Source organism: Drosophila gunungcola, unplaced genomic scaffold (genome assembly GCF_025200985.1).
Source record: "Drosophila gunungcola strain Sukarami unplaced genomic scaffold, Dgunungcola_SK_2 000075F, whole genome shotgun sequence".
Classification (NCBI taxonomy): domain Eukaryota; kingdom Metazoa; phylum Arthropoda; class Insecta; order Diptera; family Drosophilidae; genus Drosophila; species Drosophila gunungcola.
This window is the reverse complement of record NW_026453238.1, coordinates 329285-352746: the sequence shown is the minus strand read 5'-3', so window position 1 is coordinate 352746 and position 23462 is coordinate 329285. Positions and strand designations below refer to the sequence as shown.

At 45.3% G+C, this 23462-nt stretch overlaps 3 protein-coding genes across 3 annotated transcripts; 2 read left to right on the top strand and 1 right to left on the bottom strand.

The window, feature by feature from the left end:
- Window positions 1-983: 983 nt before the first annotated feature.
- On the top strand, window positions 984-6734 carry LOC128264605 (glutathione S-transferase theta-3). Its single transcript, XM_053000172.1, has 4 exons — window positions 984-1306; window positions 4996-5282; window positions 5369-5504; window positions 6249-6734. Exons 1-4 carry the CDS (start codon window positions 1189-1191, stop codon window positions 6419-6421), a joined length of 714 nt encoding a protein of 237 aa, XP_052856132.1. The 5' UTR covers window positions 984-1188; the 3' UTR covers window positions 6422-6734.
- A 55-nt stretch (window positions 6735-6789) lies between these two features.
- Window positions 6790-11172, bottom strand: LOC128264603 (fatty acid hydroxylase domain-containing protein 2). The gene is made up of 6 exons (XM_053000171.1): window positions 10636-11172; window positions 10416-10570; window positions 8855-8928; window positions 7815-7990; window positions 7279-7733; window positions 6790-7148 (listed from the first exon to the last, which is right to left on the bottom strand). The coding sequence occupies exons 1-6, from the start codon at window positions 10840-10842 to the stop codon at window positions 6998-7000; spliced, it is 1218 nt and encodes a 405-aa protein (XP_052856131.1). The 5' UTR covers window positions 10843-11172; the 3' UTR covers window positions 6790-6997.
- Window positions 11173-11740: 568 nt separating this feature from the next.
- On the top strand, window positions 11741-20959 carry LOC128264592 (probable histone-lysine N-methyltransferase CG1716). The gene is made up of 5 exons (XM_053000155.1): window positions 11741-16381; window positions 16774-18555; window positions 18712-19829; window positions 20277-20439; window positions 20524-20959. Exons 1-5 carry the CDS (start codon window positions 12002-12004, stop codon window positions 20686-20688), a joined length of 7608 nt encoding a protein of 2535 aa, XP_052856115.1. The 5' UTR covers window positions 11741-12001; the 3' UTR covers window positions 20689-20959.
- The last annotated feature ends 2503 nt before the right edge of the window (window positions 20960-23462 follow it).

The following is a 23462-nucleotide window of genomic DNA, read 5'->3' as shown; positions in this document are numbered from 1 at the left end:
GAATCTTAAAATTTACTTACACAAAATGATTAAATGTTTATGGTTGTTTAATTTTTTGTAAAATCTTTAAGCTTGGTTATTTTTTTAAGTTTTACAATATTACATAATTATAGTTTTTTGGTATGCCATATTAAAATATTTTTAAACTTTTTGGGTCTCAAATGTTTTTATATGATGTTAAACAAATTGTAGGTATACAAGATAAAATCACTTTGGATATACCAACTGGAATATCACGATTCGAGTCTTGATTCCTAAGTTATAATAGATTGTTTTGGGCCTCAAAAAGTATCTTAAGAATCTGAAAGTTTAGATACACAAACTGGAGTATCTGTAGAGATGACGATTCGAGTCTGAATTGCCGAACTACAATAGGTTGTTTTGGGCTCCAAACAAGTATTGTAGGTAAACTATCGTAGGTATCAAACCCATTTTAGGTATACAAACTGGAGTATCTGTAGAGAGTGCTGCCATGGATTTTCATCACGATCCGCGTCTTAGCTCCCGAGTTACCATAGGTCGTCTTGGCTATACAGCGATCGCTCGCCTGAGGGCCACACCCTCTTTTGAGTGGGGAACGCAGTCGCAATGTCCCGATTCCGATGAGAGAGTACTGTGCGCAGCAGTGGGGGCTAAATGCAATGTATGTACATATGAGATTAAGAAGCCGGTCTTTTTTGTCTCTGTTTTTGTTTTGTGTTCGCCTTTTCTTTTCTTTTCTTTTCGTTTTTTTTTTTTATTCGTTCGTTTTTTTTTATTCGTTCGCATCTTGTTGTGATCGCTCTGCCGCTGCTGTGCCGCCTAGCTGGCTTGTTTTTGCGGCGCATTTAATGAATGCGGCGCCCCCAAAAACCCCTCCAAAGCCTGACCCCCCTACCTCCCGCCCTCCCTCACACAACCAATCCGGCGACGCAGCTGCGCAGTCGACGTCAACGTCAACGTCGACGCTGTGCGTTGCGCTTAAAATGTCGCAGCGACAGCGCTGCGAGCTCAGTCTAGCAGCAAAAGTCCAAGCGACTAGCTGGTGTCCGGTGTTCCAAGCGATCGCAGTTTTGAATCTGGATTTTCGAATTTCGATTGGGACTTGATTGGGGCTATATTCATCTGAATCGGCAACGCTAGTTGAAATTCAGAATATACCTACAGCATAGCACAGTACATCACAGAGCCTGAGCCTGAGCCTTCAAGATGTCGCAGCCACTCAAGTTCTACTTCGATTTCCTTAATCAATCGAGCCGGGCGCTCTACATCCTTCTGGAGGCATCCAAAATCCCCTTCGAGGCCATACCCATATCGATGCTGAAGGGTGAGTACGTGCCCGGTGGCACATCCACATAGCACACCCATTGACATAGACATAGACATAGCCATAGACATAGACATACCAATAGACATGCAGGGTCTAGGTGTATAGCATAGGGCCCAAAGGTCCAAAGATTGTGGTCACACATTCCTATGCATTTATGCTATGCTGCCTGCCTGCCCTTTGTTTGATGATATTGTCGACGGCGAGTTTCCAAACAAAATTTTCCGCTCGTTAAAAATTCCATTTGTGAACCGAAAAGTTTCCAAGGCGAAAGTGGGCAGTCCGTTTTTTTTTTTTTGTTTTTTTTTTTTCTGTTTTTGTAGATAGGGAAATTATTTAAATAATGTCACCTAAAGGTTATAGATCAATGGATTTCGTGATAGTTTCAAAAACAATAACCGTTTCAAAAGGGAATTTGTTACCACGACCCAAACGTGAGGTTTCCTTTATAAAAATGAATGCAAAAATACAAATAAAAATCATTTTTAGCGGTGCACTTTGAACGTGTTTACTGTTAATCTTAACCCACCACTAGAGGCATCCTAAAACCGCTTAATCGCTTTCGATTCACGCTTTTATCGCCTGTCAACAAGCCAAGCCACTGCGAAAACAAACAGTCGAACCTCTATAAGTCCAAATAACCATATAATACAATGTCACACAAATCGTGACCCTTCGATTCTTATGTGTTGAGCTTATGCAAATGTAAATCCCTATATTATATTTTCCATAATTCGGGTAGGAAATTCGAGTTCCAGTGGATGGGGTCCCACTGTACCAGAGTGCACTTTGATCGTGTTTACTTTACTGCGGGAATCTATACCGATCTTTGCGCTGGTTTTATCACCTGCTTGCCAAACTTGGACACTTATCAATCTTTTTGTACAGATCAACTGACTTGTTTGCTAGTTTGCTTTTTCAGTACCTTTTCGATAGTGTTTGTGTTTGTGTTTGAGTTTTGTTTTCTTTTCTTCAACCTTTTGTTGTTTTGTCAGTTTGTTTGCCGGGCTGCGCGTGCGCTTAGCACTTTTGTGAAGACCCCAATAAACGAGAAGAAGGGGGGAGGGTCTAAGTCTTGGTCTTAGTCTTGGTCTTAGTCTCAGTCTTAGTCTCAGTCTTAGTCTCGTTCGTTTTGCACTTGGTCAAGGTTGCGGAAACGCCATAAAGTGCAGAATTGATGCGAGGATGCAATCACACAGCCATCATCGAAGACAGAGGCCCATTAACGGCTGCATATATAATCGCGATATCTGTCGGGTCGGGTTTGCATTTATCGGTTGACGTCAGCCATTCGCCAGGTAAATTAATATCCGCATCTGATACCGATCATGCTAATCGCAGTCCCAATCCCAAGGAGAGCTTTCCCTCTTTATATGCGCGTATATATAGTATGTCTATATGTCCGATATCCACCATGGCCACTTGGACTTTGCACTCCGGAGAGCCGACGGTGCTTAGAAATCAGAGTCGTCGTCGACGTTGCACAGCCACTGCATTCGAGTGGAGTGTGGCGTGTAGACAGAGACAACCTTGTGGAGGTTAAAGACTCCAAGACTCCGAGACTTCGATGCGGGGGCAAGCACTTTCAGTAGTTGGAGCTCACTGTGCTCAATGTAGCCTCTGTAGCCTCTGTAGTTTCTGTTAAGAGCAGCTCACCCACCCGGTTTTCATGCCGGTCGAGCATGACGCAAGGAATCTAATCTCTGGTCGAGAGTTTACGAGCCCGCTGCAATTCGGATCAAGTGGAAATCGAGTTAAGGCCTTTGATTATTGCTCTATCGTCACCATAAAAATTAATATTTTCCGACCCAATTTGGTATACCCTCCTGATAGTTATCAACGAGTGGACCCAGCGATTTGCAAGGCAATCCACGGGCCGCAAGCTGAGTTACTAGAGGTCATATAAGGTTGGATAGTTAGTATTTAGCTGAGGTTAGTACTATATGCAGTCCGTTGTACCTTTCTAAAAGTGTTTGAAACGATTTGTAAAGTAATCTACGGTGATTCTTAGAGATCAGGTTAGACGGGTCTTATAATAGTTGCACAAAAGTGTTTAAAGTAAAATAACAATGAGGTATAAGGACTACTACTTAAGTTTGTAGTATTTTAAGTTTGTTTTTAAGTGTATTTCCTACCAACCGAGTGTGCAAAGCTGTAAGATTTTGGATAACACTTTTGGATTTAATTGGCTTGAGCCATCTAGATTTTAGTGCTTTCACAATGCACATGCGATAATAACACCCCCGAGCTTCCGGTAGTAGAAGCTACTAACACTACGGATACAGATCTTGATCAGCAGTCAGTCAGTGCAGCACGAATCTCTCACGAGTCGCCCTTTGGCTGGACCTAGGGCCATCATAATATTCCGCTTTAATTTGCCAAATGGCGGCAATTATACAATTGACAAATTGCCACTGACATTATTTGTTATTTTTGAATCGGATCTAATCAGCTGTTGATGTCGGAAATCACAGTCGGCCACTGTTGCTGACTAATCAAATGGGTTTCCATTAAAAATGCTCACTTAATTTCTTTGTTTATTCGCACCACCCAAATCATGACGGGATGACGGGATGACGGGTGTGGGTGTGGACAGGCATTCAATTTCAGAATCCGACTCTGAGCGGGTATTTTTAGAGCCAGAGGCCTCGCAAGTGCCACCCCAAACCCCTTGTTTTAATGCGACTTCTACACCACTCCACTCCCGTGACCTTGATGGGCAACAACTGGCGACATTGACAATGACTTTGTCTTTCACGCCGGCCAGACACGCCCCCCTTTTCGGGGCAATATCTCTTTCACATTCCCCTTTATCGTTATCGGCTCCGAAATTCGGACAGTGATTCAGCACCTGTTGCCAAGTAGCAATATCTCGTTGGGATCAGGCGATCAACCGATCGGATGATTGCTGCATAAGCATATTAACATCTGACATAAAATATAACTAAATTAATCGGTACAACAAGAACTAGAAAACCTGTATAGAAATGTAGACTTTATAGTGAAGAAATGGAAAAATTATTATTTTATAATCAAATGATATACCCAAATAATCGTATGGTTAATACTTTTAAAATATGTTTAAATACTTAATAATATTACAAGCGTGAAAGGTAAAGGTACCTCTGTTATTAAATTTATGATGAATTTTTTTGAGTGTATTATTATGTCAATTATAAGTAATATGAACAAAAAATAATTGCATAGGAATTTAGACTTTATTTTAAAGAAATGGGACTTGGTTGATTCTATATCGATAAATAAATTTTAAAACTATACATTTAAATCTTTAAATCTTTAAAAATTATAGGTACAATTGTGATAGTTTGTTAATATTTGTTGAGCTTATAATGAATTATTACAATTTTATAAATAAATTATTATTAAATAATTAATTATATGGTTAATACTATCAAAGATTTATATCTTTTATAAAAATAAAAGGCACAATTGTGATAAGCCTGAAAACTTTTCCTTCCTCGAATGATTAAACCAAAAAAAAGAGTTTTTTTTTTACTTTACTTTAAAAATAATAGGTGCAATTGTGATAGGTTTAAAATGATCTATAAGTCGGATGATGTTATTTGTTATTACTCATTAAATTTAAGTACGGATGATTTTTTTGTGGGTGTATCATTATCTCACCAGCTTCCCCCTTTCTTTCCGCCCCCTCCTTTTCCTTCCTCCAGGCGAGCACTTGACTGGCGAGTTCCGGGACAATGTGAACCGGTTCCGCAAGCTGCCGGCGATCACCGACCATGGCTACCAGCTGTCCGAGAACGTGGCCATCTTCCGGCACTTGGCCCGCGAGAAGCTGGTGCCGGAGCACTGGTACCCACGGCGCCATCTCGGTCGCAGCCGGATCGACGAGTACCTGGCCTGGCAGCAGACGCACATGGGCGTGGCCACCACCGAGTACTTCCAGCAGAAGTGGCTGGTGCCCTATTTGCAGAAGACGCGCCCAACCGACAATGCGGTAGGTGATCAAGGCTCAAGGATCCTCCTCCTCGTCCGCCTCCTCGTTCTCCCTTCCGAATCTTCTAATCTCGGTGGCCATTTCAGGTGAATCTCGCCAGCAAGCAGCTGGAGCACACGTTAAACGAGTTCGAGCAGCTCTTCCTCAACTCCCGCAAATTTATGATGGGCGAGAACATATCCTATGCGGATCTCAGCGCCATCTGCGAAATCGATCAGCCCAGTGAGTAGAACTTTTTAATTTAAAATTTAATATATATACAAATCTAAAAAAAAAAAATTCTTTAAATTTCAAGTCGATCCGAACAAAATTGACTAAAATATGAGCATTGAGAGAAAAGAATGACTAGTGTGTTGTGTTTTTCTCAGAATTTCATTTTTTGTTTTAATTAAAATGCTTTAAATTCAAATTTAATATTAGTATTATGTTTTTTAACAAAATCTTTTGACTAGCTTGTTTCTAATAATTTCTATTTTGGTCACCAAAAGCCCAAATCCAATCTTTATTTATCATATTCAGCAGATTTTTTTTATAAGATATTAGATCGTTTAAAACAGTGGAATAGGTCTTGTTAAACCAAATTCTGAAAATGGCCTAATGGGAGCTGAAATCCATTTAAAGATTCTAAAGGAAACGGAAATTAATATACCCTTGCTATTATCAAAATAAAATAGTATATAAATCGACCATATATATTGTTCTTATGCATATACATGATTAAAAACAAAGAAGCTATGCTGATTATCAGTAGTTCTAAAATAGTAAACTACAACTATATTTTTGAGTATATTAGAATAAATTTAAAAACAGCGAAAAAAACATTTTTTTCATGCATTTTTCCGAAAAACTGATTATTCCGAAACTAATTATCCTCTGCCAGGGCTTAACAAAGATTTATAGATGAGGAAACCATTCAGTTATCATTGGTATTAACCATTAACCTGGTATTTCTTCCTTGCATCGCAGAGTCCATTGGCTACAATACGTTCCAGAACCGCAACAAGCTGGCCCGCTGGTACGAGGCGGTTCGCGAGGAGCTGGGCCCGCACTACAAGGAGGTGCTCGGGGAGTTCGAGACCAAGCTGAAGGGCAGCGGCAGTGGGCAGCAGCAGGGCGTGGCCCAGGCGGTGAAGCAATAGCCGCGGGACCCGTCCACCCTCGGACCGTCCACAAATCTTGTTTAGTTACCTAAGGCAATCGACTATTTAACCCGTTTTTTTTTTTTTTTTGTATTTTGTGATTGTACTTACTTTTTAAGATTTAACCTTCCTATCGCTCTTTTTAATCTTTAACCTTTAACCCTACCATTTGAATCTAGTATTGCTCATTTGTATATCCCTGTTTTTCTATTATATAGCTACGCAAAAAAAAAAACCAATATATAATATTAGAGCTTAGTTGTTAATTATGTATCTTAAATATACGTATATAAAGTACGCTTATGATTGTTAAGCAGGCGCCTTTTTTTTTTGCCATCGAATGAATACCAAGTCATTCTCACACCCTCACTTTTGTCTATACATTTACATTTACGCTTTATTCGACTCGATTAACATTTGTGGGGGATTCGCTCTGGGAGCGGTGCTCGCGGGTGCAGGGTTCTAGGGATCTGCACAACGACGTCTACATATGAGGTGTACAAAATAGGATCTGCCTTGTCATATCACAATTGAAATTTGTATACACAGATTGAGGAATGCTTGGACTTTGTCTGCTCACTTCATGGTCGGATCTGGGAAAGCATCGCGTGGCGGCTTGAAGCTCAGCATCATGATGTGTCGCGCATACGACTTGGTGGCCCGGAAAAGGGAATCGGTGCCATGGAGCCGATCCAACACTCCGAGCACGCCGAAACAGTTGTTGAATCTGTGAAATAATAATTTAGATCAGTCCTACATACACACAATGGTTTAAGGCAGCAGGGGCATTTTCACTTTGAAAAACATTCTGAGTAGTCTTGAAAAGTGAAAACCCATAGCGGATCCTTATGTATTACTTCAGATGGTGAAAGTCATGCGCCTCGGGACTGGGAAAGAACGGCAAGTGGTAGCCGGAATGGGCATTGAGAGTGGAGAGGATCGCCAGGGCGAACCACAGCCACGCGGTGGCCACATGGCTGCCCATGAGAAAGACGCCCAGGAAGGGCGGCAACAGGTTGCTGAAGATGTGCTCGATGGGATGGCAATAGATGGCCGTCACCGAGATGGGGGCCGTCCACTCGTGGTGCTGCTTGTGGATGTACTTGTAGATGTGCTTGTGGTGCAGTAGGCGGTGCGAGTAGTAGAATCCCAGTTCCTCCATCAGGATGCACACGGTCAGCTCGAAACAGACCCAGTGGAATGTGGGCAGGTCGCGGATGTCGCTCAGTCCGCGGATCTCCATTAGGCGGTAGCTGGCGTAGGCCAGGGGTATGCCCACGAATATCTGGTTGCAGACCACGCACCAAATCACCTGAAATGCGGTACAGACAGATGGGAGGGGTCGGTCAGCCATTGGGGTCAATTAAGACTTGGTTTTTAATCAATTTCGAACCTTCAGCAGACGACGGACTTCCACGGGCTCATTGGTGCCCGGCTGGATCTTGTACTTGCGCAGACAGGCGGGCCGATTGGTCAGATCCATGAAGGTGTACAGTGTGCCCACCGTCCAGTAGACGATCATCGTGAAAATGGTGGTGCCAAATACCCACAGCACCATGGGTTCGTCACCTGGGAAAATTGCATTTGTAAGTTAAGATGTTCATATGCATACAAAATGGTTATGGCAAATGGAAGGAGAAGTATTTTAAACTTACTTGTTAAAAAAGAAATTTTTTAATTTAAAAATAATTTATTTGTTGGGAAAACCTGGTACAATGAATATAGATTTCTTATGCTAACATAAGTATTTCTACACTTTTAAATTAATGATGACAAAGAGAAATAAAACAGCTTAAGATAATTATTATAAGTGCAATAAACGTAAAGCTGGTAAATAAACCCATAAAGATAAAGACCCTATATGAAAAGCATTAAGGCAGTAAAGAGTGTGAATTGTAAATTGCAAATGGTATACGGAAAATACAATTAAACAGGCCTATGATAAATCCCGTAAATATTATATACATAGAACCCTGTTTTTTCAACAGCTTCCGACTTTGAGCTTAGGCAATATCAGCTAACCGAAGTTCATTGCAATGAGCCTATTGTGCAATGTGTAAATATTTGCTCTGGCTTAATAAAGTTAAGTTCTTAAAAAATAGGTTTCCAAGATGGGTGGTTTATATGATATAGAATTCAAATTCGAATGAGTAACGCGGCGATTCATTTTGCGTAATTGGCATCACTTCTGGCTGCGTTTGTATCTGTATCTGTATCTTTATCTCTTTTATCTGTATCTTTGTGTCGGTGCGGTGGAATTAGTAAACAAAACAGTTGATGTTGACATTTTGTTGTCGCTTCTGGCTGAGAATTGCAATTCGTACAATATCACAAAGGCACAGAGAGAGGGGCAAAGTTTACCTGTGCCTTTCTCCATTCTTTTTCCCCTTTTTCTTTTTTTTTTTTTTTTTGATTTTGCATTTATGTACTTACCGAACGAGTCGATGAATTTGTCCCACTGCGACTGCCAGAAATCCCCGGAGGCGCCCCAAAAGCTCTGCAGATGCCTGGCATATATATAAGAAACCTCGATGAATTTATCCTCCATGGTTCGCACTCTCTATCTATGTTCTTATTCTTGTAGAATTGTATTTCTCCCGATTCTTCGCTCTCCCCCTAAAAGCTTTCTCCGCGCTCTTCGTCTTCGCTGCTGAGCGTTGCAAACGCAACTGGCATTTGCGATCGCCGGATCGCGTGGAAAAGCGCAGTTCTCGAAATCAAAGCTCGGCTCAATTCCAGGCTCTCCCCCAAAAAAGAGAGAGCAAGAGAGAGAGAGTGGAGAAGAAAGTATAGCCTCGGAAACCGAAGCTTGGAATACCCTTTCAGGTTAAAAAATGTATGCCCTATATCTTACTTCATTTTTATCATATTTGTTATGACCCCTCACTTATAATTACACCATTTAAAATAAATTATACTAGTATAAACCATAAAAACAGCTTTCTTTGCATTATAAGAAGGTTGTGGTGAAAATATTAACTGTATTTTGTTTGAGCAAAATATCAATGCGTATAAAAAAAAACTTTTATAATTTCTTTACCACATTTAAAGAAGTATAAAGCAAATAGAAATTTTAGGAATATTTAAATGAGTTCTGGAGCAACTTAAATTGATATACGATACATACCGTTTAAATATTAAAATATATATTTTTGTAAACGATTTTACTAAAAGCAGCTATACTTATGTTTTAAGTTTAAGACACATCAATAACAACCTATAAATTTATAGTTTCAAAGCCCAAAGTTCACATGTAAACAAAACAGACGGAACGATAGTAAAATATAAGCTAATGCAACTTTTATATGAAAAAGCCCAATCTGGGGTCACAATCTGTTTACAAATGCAGATTCACTGCATAAGGTAAATGCATTATCAACAGGGTTATTTTTGTTGTAACTTGTTGTTGTTTGAAAATATTAAAAAAAATACCCAAAACATTTTAATTTTATCGGACTATAATTTTTACAACTCTTTCTATTTTGTTGCAATGACATTAACAAATTTAAGGGCTTTCAGGTGTTTTAAAACCATATTTTGCGTTTTCGGAACTCACTTCTAATTAATTTGCGAAATTTGGTAAATTGGTAAATATTTAATATTTTATAGAGCTGCTAGACAATTTTTTTTTAAGTTATGTACTTTTTTTTGACAAGGCTTAGCTATTCATATATGGGTGAAATACTACCACCAAAAGGAGAGTGTCTGAATGTGAGTGAAAGCGTATGATTCCGAACCGGATGTCGGATGCCTCAACAATTTTCGTAAGATAGCTCTTCGGAATCCGAAACATCACTCGATGGAACTTGAAATGTCACTATTCGGAATACGAAAGATCACTTTTCAGAATCACTATTCGGAATCGGGAAGATTATCTTGCGGAATTCGGATCTTTACTTTTCCGAATGCGAAAAACACCTCATCGGCATCCAAAGGATCACTCTTCGGTATCCGAAAGATCATTTTTCGGAACTTGAATGTTTGGAATCATTACCAGGTGAGCACGTTGCGGAACAGGATAAAGGCGGCCAGGGCGCAGGTGATGATGAAGATGACGCTGTGCAGCGAGGACAGCCAGACGTCGGCGGTGCGGGTGTCGTCCCAGTTCTGCAGAGGCGAACAGGAGGATGGGTTTTGATCCTTGGCATTCTGCAGGGAAGGATTAGACGGGTTAGTCAGCCGGTGGGGGGCAGGACGAAATGGGCTTGGCTTACATCATTGAGGTTCAGATAGACCGGCGGCAGTCCCACCTTCTCTTTGAGGATTCCACCGCCCAACGAAGAGGAGGAGGAGGAGGATGAGGAGCTGTTTCCAGCATTCCCGGGCTGCACGGTTACCGAAATTGGCGAGGAGGCGGACGAAGAGGATGAAGCGGAGGAGCCCGAATTATTTGGCGGTCTGCCGTGCACCGGATTCGACATGTTCACGGCTTTTCCTCCGTTTTCCTCAGTTTTTCCAATTTTTTCTCAGTTTTCTTTACAACTTTCCTAGTTGTTGCTCTCTCGCTCGTTGTAGTTTTCCTTTTTGTTGTGGCTTTTCCGTCGTCCTTGACATTTAACGCACTTCGATTTTTCTAATAACCCTGTGATTTTATTCAGCCGGTTTAGTTTTGAATGAAATAATTAAGTAATAAATAAACCGAATGAATAATCCGCATTTATTGTTAGCTTTGTGACATGAATAGTTAAAATCAAACGCTTATTTTTGAATCTCGGCTTTTGGAAAAGCGCTCTTTCCGTCTCTTTCTCTCTCACTCACACACATAAGGAGACTCCAGTGTGACCATGGATCGGTTACTGTTAAAATCGCTGGAACGCTTTGGAGTGAAACTAAATTAAGTGCCTCATCGAAATTGAGACATGAATGCAATTTGATTAACAGTGCACCCTGGATTTAGTAATAAAAAATCAACGGACTTTCACTAAATCAATTGGAAAAAAACATATATATCCCGTTTAACCACCCCCGTGAGTGGCGATAGTTGACCCCGTTTGGCAGTTAGCGGTAGTCACTTGCCCAAGACTGCCACCTCTATTATAAGTGTTGGGAAACCCACAGATATTTCAACATCTGTACAACTTGTGAGTACCTCTTTACAGTCTAGGTACGAATACAATGTTTTGTTTGTAACACAATAAATAAAAGATAAATCTCTGTATATTAATATGTGCTTGATATAAAACTTAAATAAATTGAATATGAACTTAATCGGTTTAAATTTTTCATAATAATTATTATACACTGTTAAAATTGTACCATTTCGTATAACTCAGGTACAACAGACGCGCACACCCTTTCCAACACTGGCCGCTTGCCACCAGTGTGTAAACAATAAAAGGAGGGGTTGGGGAGCGTATCAGAAGAGACGAATAAAGAAGAAGAGAAACAAAAAAAAAATCAAAAGGAAGGATGTTGGTGTATGCATGTGAGAGCAAGTGCAGTAGATAGCTGTAAATTCGAGATGACGATGACACAAAAAACCCAGATTGCGCTGTAATTGGAAACGAAATTGCAACCGAAAACGAAGTTCTCGTTTCTACGCTTGTGATTTGCAGCCCCCCCCATCAGCATTGGCCCGCAATGGAGGAGTCGTCCGCTCCGCCTAATCCAGCTGCAGTTGCGTCACGTGGCCGCGGACGTGGGCGGCCGCCGAAAATAGCGCCTCCCGCCGATGGACCCGCCACCAATACGCCCGCCTCCAATACGCCCGCCTCCAATACGCCCGCCCCCAATACGCCCGCCCCCAATCCCAGCAAGGATGCATCGTCGTCACCCACTCCGCCGGAGGATCCAGATGGCGGGCCGAACGAGTGTCGCCGCAGTTCGCGCAAGAAGATCATCAAGTTCGATGTGCGGGATTTACTGAATAAGAATCGAAAGGCGCACAAGATCCAGATCGAGGCACGCATCGATTCCAATCCAAGTCCCAGTTCGTCGTCGTCCACATCGACGTCTGCATCGACCTCCACATCCACATCCGTGAATCGCTTGTTCTCCATGTTCGAGAGCAGTCACCAGTCGATAACGAAGCCGCCCCCGCCACCGCCGCCATCCGCCCTGGAGATCTTCGCCAAACCGAGACCCACCCAGAGCCTGATTGTGGCCCAGGTGAGCAGCGAGCCGGTGGCCGGTGGCGCCGGCAATCCCGTCCAGACGCTGGCCAACCTGCCCGTGGTGGTGGCCGCCCGCAAGCGGGGTCGTCCGCGGAAGAGCCAGCCCTCCCTGACACCGGAGGTGGCGGCTCCGGCCAGTTTGGTGCCGCCCAACTGCTCCGACTCCGATACCAACTCTACCAGCACGAGCAGCACCTCCACCGGCAGCAGTGGCGACAGCGGCGGCGAGCCAGCTGCCCTTGTCAAACGGAAGCCCAAGTCCAAGCTGCGCGTCTCCCTCAAGCGCTTGAATTTGGCCCGCCGGCAGGAGTCCTCCGATTCCGGCGACATGGCCATGGGCAACTCGCCGCCATCGCCGTCGTCTTCGTCGCCGGAGGTGGAGGGGATGGTGGAGCCGCCTGCCCTGCAGGATGACAATGCCCTGGACGAGCAGCCCGACAGCGAGCAGGAGGTGTCGCGCATAGTGGTGACCGCGGATAACTCCGATTCCGACTCGCAGATCATATTCATTGAGATCGAAACGGAGAGTCCCAAGGCAGAGGAGCCCCAAGAAGCGGCCAACAAGCTGGGTCAAACGTCCGATGCCGAGCAAGATCTCGACGAGATTATGGTGGAGGTGTTGAGCGGACCGCCCAGTCTGTGGTCAGCCGATGACGAGGCCGAGGAGGAGGAGGATGCGGCAGCAGCAGCAGCATTAGCATTAGCAGTGGACAGAGCCACCCCGCCAGGCGGAGAACCGGAGGCCGAGTCCTCTTCTCCAGCACCACGACGCAGCAGGAGATCCGCGCAGCCACGCGGCAGCAGTCGACAGGGAAAGACCCTCGAGGAGACCTTCGCCGAGATAGCCGCCGAGAGCAGCAAGCAGATCCTGGACGCCGAGGAGTCCCAGGACCAGGAGGAGGAGGAGGAGGAGCAGCACATGCTGATCGATCTCATCGAGGACAGTCTGAGCCAGCCGGAGGAGGATGCTCCCAGTCCCATCGAAAACATGGAGCTGCCGGAGGTCGAAGTGGAGATTAAATCGGTGCAGGAGACGGAGGTTATCACTACCAGGAAGGAGTCCATCGCTGAAGCTGCCTTAGGCACGCCAGAGGCCAAGCCAGTTGCTCCACAGCCCGAAAACGTTATTCCGGAATCTGAAATGAACTCGAAAGAAGCCAATCCTGAGCCAAAAGAGAAACCTAAAGCGATACCAGGATTAGAATTGATAGCCAATGATGTTCCAAAGCCAGAGACGGTCACGAAAGCTGTTCCACAACCAGAAACTGTCACCAAAGCTGTTCCGACACCAGAATTGGTCACCAAAGATGACCCAAAGCCAGCAGAGATTACGAAAACCATGACAGCGACCACCATAGATGTTCAGACCGTTAAGAAAGTGGATAAAACATTAGTTTCAGAAACTAAACCACCAACAGAAGTGGTTTTGCCGGAGAAGAAACCGTTTAATGAAGCCGTGCAAGAGTCGGAGAAAGAGGACGAACCTCATCCAGAGCTGGCAAAGAACGATCTGCCCGAATCCAAACCAGTGGAAGCCATTCCTCAGGCCAAACGGATTCCGCCTTCAGAAGCCGAAGCTAAGGTGAATCAGATAACATTTTCCGAACCAGACACCCGAGCTAAGGAAATTGGAGTAGAACAGAATGGCGATCAGGCGGCACTGCCCACAATGGAGCAAACGGTGGAGGTGGAGAAGACTGAGTCTCCGACTGAAATTACTGCACTGAAGACTGAGTCAGCCAGCGAGAAGGAGAAGGCAGCCGCCGTTCCAGCTGAATCAATGGCCACGAATGATCCGGAAGTGCCGAAATCCCTGCCAGAAATTAAGGAAAAGAACGAGGAGAAACCGGCTGCTGTGATTGAGAAGAAGGAGCGCAAGAAATCCCTCACAGAAGTGGCTTCTACGAAGGAAAAAGAAGCTGAGAAATCCCCACCCATGGATAGGAAAGATCAGGAATCGCAGAAATCCCCTCCAGAAACTACGACCTTAAAGCTAAGAGAGTCAGTAAATTCATTCAAAGAAGTGGCTATGGAGAAGGAAATGGAAGTGGAAACGAAAGAAGCCGCTTCCAAGAAAGAAATTGAAAAGGAGACATCGCCAGCAGTAGATGCTGCTTCACTTGAGAAGAAGGAACTGGATACATCCTCAACCAACACGACAACTCAAAAGGAAAAAGAAACTGCCAAAAGCCCACCGGAAGTGGCTGCCTCGGAGAAGAAGGAGCCACCAAGATGCCCGCCAGAGATCTCGAAATCGTGCCCACCAGATCAGGCCACATCCAATGAATCTGCAGCAGCTGAGGCTGCCAAAGAGGAGCAGCCTGTGAAGAAGCAAGCCAGCGAATATTCCACACCTTCTTCCTGCAAATCCAAGGAGAAATCCTCGCCAGCTTTCGTTGAGTGCGATGCCATGTTCAAGGCCATGGACAAGGCCAATGCCAAGATGCGTCTCGAGGAGAAGAGCAAGAAGAAGCAGAAGAAAGTGCCGCCCAAGGTGGACTCACCCGTTCCCCTTGCCGCCTCCTCCACGCCGACTCTTGGCCAGAAATGCAAGTCATTGGCAAGCAAGCAAGGCTCACGCCGGAACACCATCTATGAGGATTCACCCAAGCTGGAGAGGAACAGCTCGCCCAGCTCCGATTCCACCCACCAAAAGAAGTCATTGGCCAGCAAGCAAGGCTCACGCCGGAACACCATCTATGAGGATTCACCCAAGCTGGAGAGGAACAGCTCGCCCAGCTCCGATTCCACCCATGTACCCATGTCGGCTGGCAAGCTAAAGCGATCGAAGCCCAAGAAGAAGCTGAATCCAAGGCGCAGCACAATCTGTGAGGAAGCCAAAGATCTCCGGACCGGCATCAGTCCACCCACGGAGGAGCTGATGGCCGCCAGTTCGCCAGTTTCCTCCTCATCCGAATGCTCTGCGAAGCGAACGAAGACAGGCTCCAAGTTGGATCTGCGCCGCAACACCATTTGCGAGGATCGTCAGGCCGAGACCTCCACGCCTGTGCCGCTCACCAAGCGCCGCTTCTCGATGCATCCGAAGGCGTCGGCGAATCCGCTGCACGACACCCTCCTGCGAACCTCCTCGGCCAAGAAGAGGGGTCGCAAGCAGGGCAAGGCATCGCTGAGCCGCCAGAATTCGCTGGACTCCAGTTCGAGTGCATCGCAAGGAGCGCAGCAGCAGAAGAAGAAGGTCCGCAAGTCGGCGGAATCCCTGCATGCGGCCCTCATGGAAACCGAGTCGTCCGAGTCCACCTCCTCGGGCAGCAAGCAGCAGCGACGCTGGGATGTGCAGACCTCGCCGGAACCGCTGGACACCACAACCAATCCCCTGAGTGACATTGCCAAATTCATCGAGGACGGTGTCAATCTGCTCAAGCGCGATTACAAGGTGGACGATGAGCAGCGGGAGGAGGGCAAGACACGGGAGCCAGACACCGAGGAGGATGAGTTTGCGCAACGAGTGGCCAATATGGAGACGCCGGCCACCACACCCTCACCCTCTCCCACGCAATCCAATCCCGAGGATTCCGTCTCCACCACAAATCTTCTGCAGGAGAGCGCGGGCGGCGGCGGCGGTGGTGGTGGCGGCGGAGGTGGAGGTGGAGGTGGAGGAGGAGGAGGAGGAGGAGTTCGTCGCTCGCATCGCATCAAACAGAAGCCGCAGGGACAGAGGGCCAGCCAGGGCAGAGGGGTGGCCAGCATGGCCCAGGCACCGATCAGCATGGACGAACAGCTGGCCGAGCTGGCCAATATCGAGGCCATAAATGAGCAGTTTCTGCGCAGCGAGGGCTTGAACACTTTCCAACCGCTGAGGGAGAACTACTACCGCTGTGCCAGGCAGGTGAGTACAGTGTCCACCAGCCAAGGGTTTTATCATAACCCTGCCGAGGGTATTATAATTCCAATGAGTGACCCTATTAAGTAAATATATTCTTAATCACTGGGAGAGTCGATCTAGCCATGTCCGTCTGACAGTCTAGTGCCTCAGTTTTAAAGCAATCCGCATATAACTTTACCAAAAGTTATTTCTCTATTGCAGCTAGTATATATCATATAGCTCTGCCATAGGAAGGATCGAATAATTTAAGTGAAAATCATCAATCAATAGTTTTAATAGTTTTTTTTTAATGGGTATGTTTAATTTTTGGCATAGCTGCAAGGATATATAAGCTTCGGCTTGCTGATTTTCGCTTCCATTCTTGTTTAATCCATAATTTCCGTTGGGTGGCACAGGTAAGCCAGGAGAACGCTGAGATGCAGTGCGATTGCTTCCTCACCGGGGATGAGGAGGCCCAGGGGCATCTGAGCTGCGGCGCCGGCTGCATCAACCGCATGCTGATGATCGAGTGCGGACCGCTGTGCACCAATGGGCAGCGGTGCACGAACAAGCGCTTCCAGCAGCACCAGTGCTGGCCCTGCCGCGTCTTTCGCACCGAGAAGAAGGGATGCGGCATCACGGCGGAGCTGCAAATGCCGCCCGGCGAGTTCATCATGGAGTATGTGGGCGAGGTGATTGACAGCGAGGAGTTCGAGCGGCGGCAGCATCTGTACTCGAAGGATCGCAAGCGCCACTACTACTTCATGGCGCTGCGCGGCGAGGCCATCATCGATGCCACCTCCAAGGGCAACATATCGCGGTACATCAACCACAGCTGCGACCCCAATGCCGAGACGCAGAAGTGGACGGTCAACGGCGAGCTGCGCATCGGCTTCTTCAGCGTGAAGCCCATTCAGCCGGGCGAGGAGATCACCTTCGACTATCAGTATCAGCGGTATGGCCGCGATGCCCAGCGCTGCTACTGCGAGGCGGCCAACTGCCGGGGCTGGATTGGCGGCGAACCGGATTCGGATGAGGGCGAACAGCTGGATGTGGACAGCGACAGCGAGGGTGAGCTGCTGCTGGACGAGGAGGAACTGGAGCCGGAGGAGCACGAGCAGCAGGAGCAGCAGGGCCAGCCACGCAAGCTGGCGAAGGCCAAGGCCAAGTCCAAGCTGAAGGCCAAGTTGCCGCTCGCCACCGCCAATCGTAAGCGCAAGGAGCACCAGCAGCAGCAGCCCAAGTCCAAGGATCGCGAGTACAAGGCCGGTCGCTGGCTGAAACCCACTGCCGGTGCTGGTGGTGGTTCAGGTAGCTCGGGTGGCTCGTGTGGATCTGCAGCGGGCGAGAAGGCGGCGCGTAAGCCAAAGGTCAGCAAATTCCATGCCATGCTCGAGGATCCCGATGTGCTGGAGGAACTGTCGCTGCTCAGTCGCAGCGGGCTGAAGAATCAGCTTGACACCCTGCGCTTCTCGCGCTGCATGGTGCGTGCCAAGCTGCTGCAGACCCGCCTCCAACTGCTGGGCGTGCTGACGCGCGGCGAACTGCCCTGTCGCCGGCTCTTCCTCGACTACCATGGCCTGCGCCTGCTGCACGCCTGGATCAGCGAGAGCGGCAACGATCATCAGCTGCGTATGGCCCTGCTGGACACCCTCGAATCGCTGCCCATACCAAATCGCACCATGCTCAACGACAGTCGCGTCTACCAGAGTGTCCAGCTGTGGAGCAGCAGTCTGGAGCAACAGCACCAACAGCACCAACAGCAACAGCAGCAACAGCAGCACAAGCGGATGCTGGCCCTGTTGCAGAAGTGGCAGGCCCTGCCTGAGATCTTCCGCATCCCCAAGCGCGAGCGCATCGAGCAGATGAAGGAGCACGAACGGGAGGCGGACCGGCAGCAGAAGCACGTCCATGCCAGCACCGCCCTGGAGGATCAGCGCGAGCGGGAGAGCAGCGGCGGCGATCGGTTCCGGCAGGACCGCTTCCGGCGCGACACCACCAGCAGCCGCATAAGCAAGCCCATCCGCATGAGTGGCAACAACACGATATGCACGATAACCACCCAGCCGAAGGGCAGCAATGGAGCCATGGACGGCATGGCCAGGAACGACAGTCGCCGCCGGCCCGACATGGGCACCGCCACGGAGCCAAGGCGCACGCTGTCCAAGGAGCTGCGGCGCAGTCTGTTCGAGAGGAAGGTGAGTGGAACCTATCCCTTTAGTTTTGATTAACGATGCCATAGGAACGATTGCGTAAAATTTGATAAAATTGATTCTTTTCGCCCAACTAAACCATCCCCTTACTGCAAGCTTTTGTTCTTGTTTTTAACCTTTCAACCTTTTTTCAATCAAAAGGTGGCCTTGGACGAGGCTGAGAAGCGTGTGTGCAGCGAGGACTGGCGGGAGCACGAGCTGCGATGCGAGTTCTTCGGCGCGGACCTGAACACCGATCCCAAGCAGCTGCCCTTCTACCAAAACGCGGACACTGGCGAGTGGTTCAACAGCGAGGACATGCCCGTGCCCACGCCGCAGCGCACGGAGCTGCTGTCGCAGGCGTTGCTCTCGCCGGAACCGGATGGCGGTGGACAGGGCGGTGCTCCGCCGCTCGTGGAGTACAAGCTGCCGGCGGGAGTGGATCCGTTGCCGCCAGCCTGGCACTGGCGATTGACAAGCGATGGGGATATCTACTACTACAATTTGCGCGAGCGGATATCGCAGTGGGAGCCACCCAGTCCCGAGCAGCGCTTGCAAACACTAGTGGAGGAGGATCCCACGCAGCAGCAGCCACTGCATGAGCTACAGATCGATCCGGCGCTCCTCGCCACCGAGCTCATCCAGGTCGACATGGACTATGTGGGCTCGCTCAGCTCCAAGTCCCTGGCCCAGTATGTCGAGGCCAAGGTGAAGGAGCGTCGCGAACTGCGTCGCAATCGGCTCGTCTCCATTCGCGTGATCAGTCCGCGGCGCGACGAGGATCGCCTGTACAATCAGCTGGAGTCGCGCAAGTACAAGGAGAACAAGGAGAAGATCCGTCGGCGCAAGGAGTTCTACCGCCGGCGCAGGATTGATGTGACCACGGCGGTGACGGCTGCCGCTTCCCAGCTTCCGAGTGCCTCTGGCAAGCCAGAAGATGCTCCTGCCAGCTCACTGCCCATCCAGGCCTATCTCTACTCCTCCGACGAGGATGCGGCGGATGCTTCAGCTACTGCTGCTGCTGGTGCTGCTGGTGCTGCTGCTGCTGCTGCTGGAGATCAGTCCGCAGCAGATGGCAATGTGGCGGCGCAGGCGGAGGAGCTCGATGCCCTCGACATGGCACCCAGCACCAGTCATGCGGCTTTGGCAGCTCTAGGAAAGTCGGTTGGTGGTCAGGTGCCACAGGCGAGTGGATCCGCCAGCAAGCGCAAGCTGCCGATGCCACCGCATGTGCCGGTGAAGAAGCATCGCCAGGAGCACCGCAGCAAAAAGGGCAAGAGGTGGGTCTTTGTCTTACGGGTTTACCCAGTGTTGCGTCGTACAATTGTTTGTTTTTCTAGGTTACAAAATTTATAGCTACTTTTTACCTTAAATAGGTAAAGATTTGTATATTTCTTAAGTAAAAAATGTTTGTTATTTATGCACTGAAATATTTTTCGTTATTTTTGTTTTCAAAATAATTTAAGCAATTACAATTTTTTTTTATTTTCGTAAATATGCTTATAAAAAATAGCATCATTTCAATGCAACTTGAATATTATTCTATTCCACTGTATATGCAATATATATAAATGTGTCTTTTAACATGTTTCTTAACATATTTCAATTCAACTTTAACTTCGAGAAGAACCTGTTGACCTACACAAATTCACAAATTAAAGTTTACCTATCTGTAATGCCTGTTTTGAGTTTACCTATACATTAATGCCTTTGTTTTTTACTTGCAGCTCCCAAAGCCTTTTGACCACCATAAGCGGACGCGAGGCCCATGAAAAATTCCGCTTTGAAATCAGTGGGCATGTGGCCGATTTCCTGCGTCCCTATCGCAAGGACACCTGTCAATTGGGTCGAATAACCAGCGACGAGGACTACAAGTTCCTGATTAAGAGGGTGCGTACTGTGGCAATACTTATCGTTTCTCGTTTCTCGTTTCCAATTCCTAATTCCTTATACATGTGGTTCTATCATCTGCAGCTAAGTCATCACATTACCACCAAGGAAGTACGGTACTGCGATCTGACCGGCAATCCATTGTCGTGTACGGAATCTGTCAAGCACAAATCGTATGACTTTATCAACCAGTACATGCGCAAGAAGGGCCGTGTCTATCGCAAGCCAGCAGAGAGCACCATATTCTAGCATACCACCAACTCCGATACGAAGCCGTAGCGGAGGTAAATTCCATGGGGCAGAGGAAGCAGCCACCAAGGAGGTGTCCCTTCTTGCTGCACCAGAACCCGAACCAAATCGCACATGGAACTAAAACTATACATTTACTTTATCTGTACACTTTAGGCTAGCATTTAGGTTCTTAGCGTGTGACCTACCCCTCGAAGAGGGTAGCGTGTTCATTGAAAATAACTAGAAGATTGTACACTTTCGGCATAGATATAGAAAAAACAAAAACAAATGTATGGGAAAAATATTGGAATTCGAAAAAAACAGTATAAAAGCTGAAACCTATGCATTGACTAATAATTGGTAAAATGTCATAAATGGCAAACACTTGTAGCTAATTATTATTATTTTTTTCTTTTATATTTTAAGGCTAATTAAATTAATGATTTACATAAGTTTCAACGTAGTTTATAAAATATTGACGTTAATAACATTTTGATATCGATCACATCGACTATTTCAAAAACGCAACGTAATAAATGGATCAAAAATAAAGGATTTTTGTTTGGAAGTGGGATCGTTGGTTGGGTAAGTACACCACAAACCTAACGACTTATAATAAATAATACATAATTCATAATAAATAATGCAAATATAAACAAATAAATATTTACGTATTATTGACAGATTAATATAATTTTGATGCATTTTACACTTGTCGGTCATGAAACGAAAAGAGATAGCAAATAGGTTTAGTAAAAGTTTCCAACATTTAAAGGTCCCGTAACTTTGAAATATTTAGCTATATTTAATTTTATTTTGTTTTGCCACCAATGCCTTATTAATTCTAGTCGCCGAAATTTAAAATATAGATAATTTTTTTTAGACAAATTGAGCTATTGAATGATTTTATTATAAAGAAACTAAAAGCTAAGCATTTAACAATATTAAATATATTTAATAAATATACCTGAGGCTTAGTTGCAAGCAGTTTAAAACAGTGTAACCTGGCTATGTTTGCAAATCTTAAATTTAATTTAAGCAATGCATATACAAAAAATTAAAAAACTTTCTAACAATATTTTAAAATAATTATATTTAAATTTTTGTCCGAGCGTATAAGACAAAACAAATATTTAATTTGTTATTATTTAAACATTATTGACTTAAGACTTCCGCTTTTTCCCCCCCTTTTTATATGGAGTATTTTCAAATATTGTATATTGTAAAATAAATGATTCCTTAGATATTGAAAATCACATTTATATGATATTGTTGTGTATAATAGAAAAGTTGACAGTCGTTTGGCAAACAAGTTTTTTTTTATACTTTTTTATTTTTTGTGTTTAATCTTGATTTGATTAACGCCACTCCTGAGCTCCTGCCTAAAAACAAGCGGCGACTACGTCTCCCTTGACCATGATCCCATAGGGGCGAAATCTGGCCAAAAGCAGTAGGGAAACGGAGTGGTGGGGCATGTGAATCACAAGGTTTCGGGGGAGGATTGCAAAGTGTGGCAAATTAACCGCAGAAAGCGGTGGCAATATGGCGAACGGAACGAACACGTGACTTGGAGCATTAAGCAATTTGCCGAGCGGATTGTTGGCTCAGTTCAATGGGCGCCTAAGCAATTGAATTAGCCACCTTTTCCTCTGGTCAACAGGGGTCCCGATCTTTGAGGTTTCTCTGAATAGCGATTGCTGCCGGTACACTGAAAAAATTGAAACCCACAATCAATTTCTATATAAATTCCCTTAAGCATTGCGCAAAGGTTTTCACACATCTTTTTGCCAGCTTAATGTACAAAATAATAATAATTTGGCACTATTGAGTTTTAAAAATTGGGGCCCTTTGTATATAATTACTTTATTTTTGAAAATTGTATGGTTTTTCTAAATGATATTTACGTATTTGATGAAATAGTTTGCAAGGTTATCTATTATAAAATTTATTATTAGCCTTTTTAAAATAATATTAAATTCCTTAAATTGTATTATAATAATATAATTAAATGATTTTACTTGATAGCCTCTGTTTAAATTTGAAACTATAATTTCAAACTAAAGTAATGGTGTAAATAATAACCTTGGAATATATTTTCGATTAAAGTAATACAAATTCAATTAAAATCATATAGTTTTTTTAGTCAATTGTCTAAAAATAAAGTTCCCAGAGTTCTTCGAGTGCAACGACTCAAAATGTAAATGCTTGTGCCCTGACCTCTTGACCCATCAAAGCCTTTCATCCCCCAATAACCCTTTCCCCCTCCAATAAACACATGCGAGTGCGAACCAGTTTACAGTTTCGATTACAGCCCAACCGACTAAGGCCAACAGCTGCAGGGACACTTCACCGCCACTTTGGCAGAACTCGAGTGGGGATCAAGCCACGTGTTGCAGGGGGAATGGAGGACCTAGAACCCCTCGAAAGGAGTTTCTCCACTGCCTAACATGTAAGCGATTCGGAGTCCTTGGGAGGCCATAAGAAATAGCTTCATATAATTTATTATTTCACTGGAAATATAATAGTATTATTAAAATGTATAAGTAGAATGGTACTTTATGAAATTATAAAAACTGATTTTGAATTGCATTTCCGATAAAAGTTATTTTTTTGCCTTTTTAAATAATACGTGTATACTTACACACATTGTGAAGGCAAACCAAAAATTGATCTCATGCTGAGATTTTAAAGCTTAATTTTAGGTAAAGATTTTATGGAGCTTTTCATAGATTTTAAAATAGACAAATTTCTTTATGTGCGATTTGTATTTCAATTTATTTCTTTAATTCAAA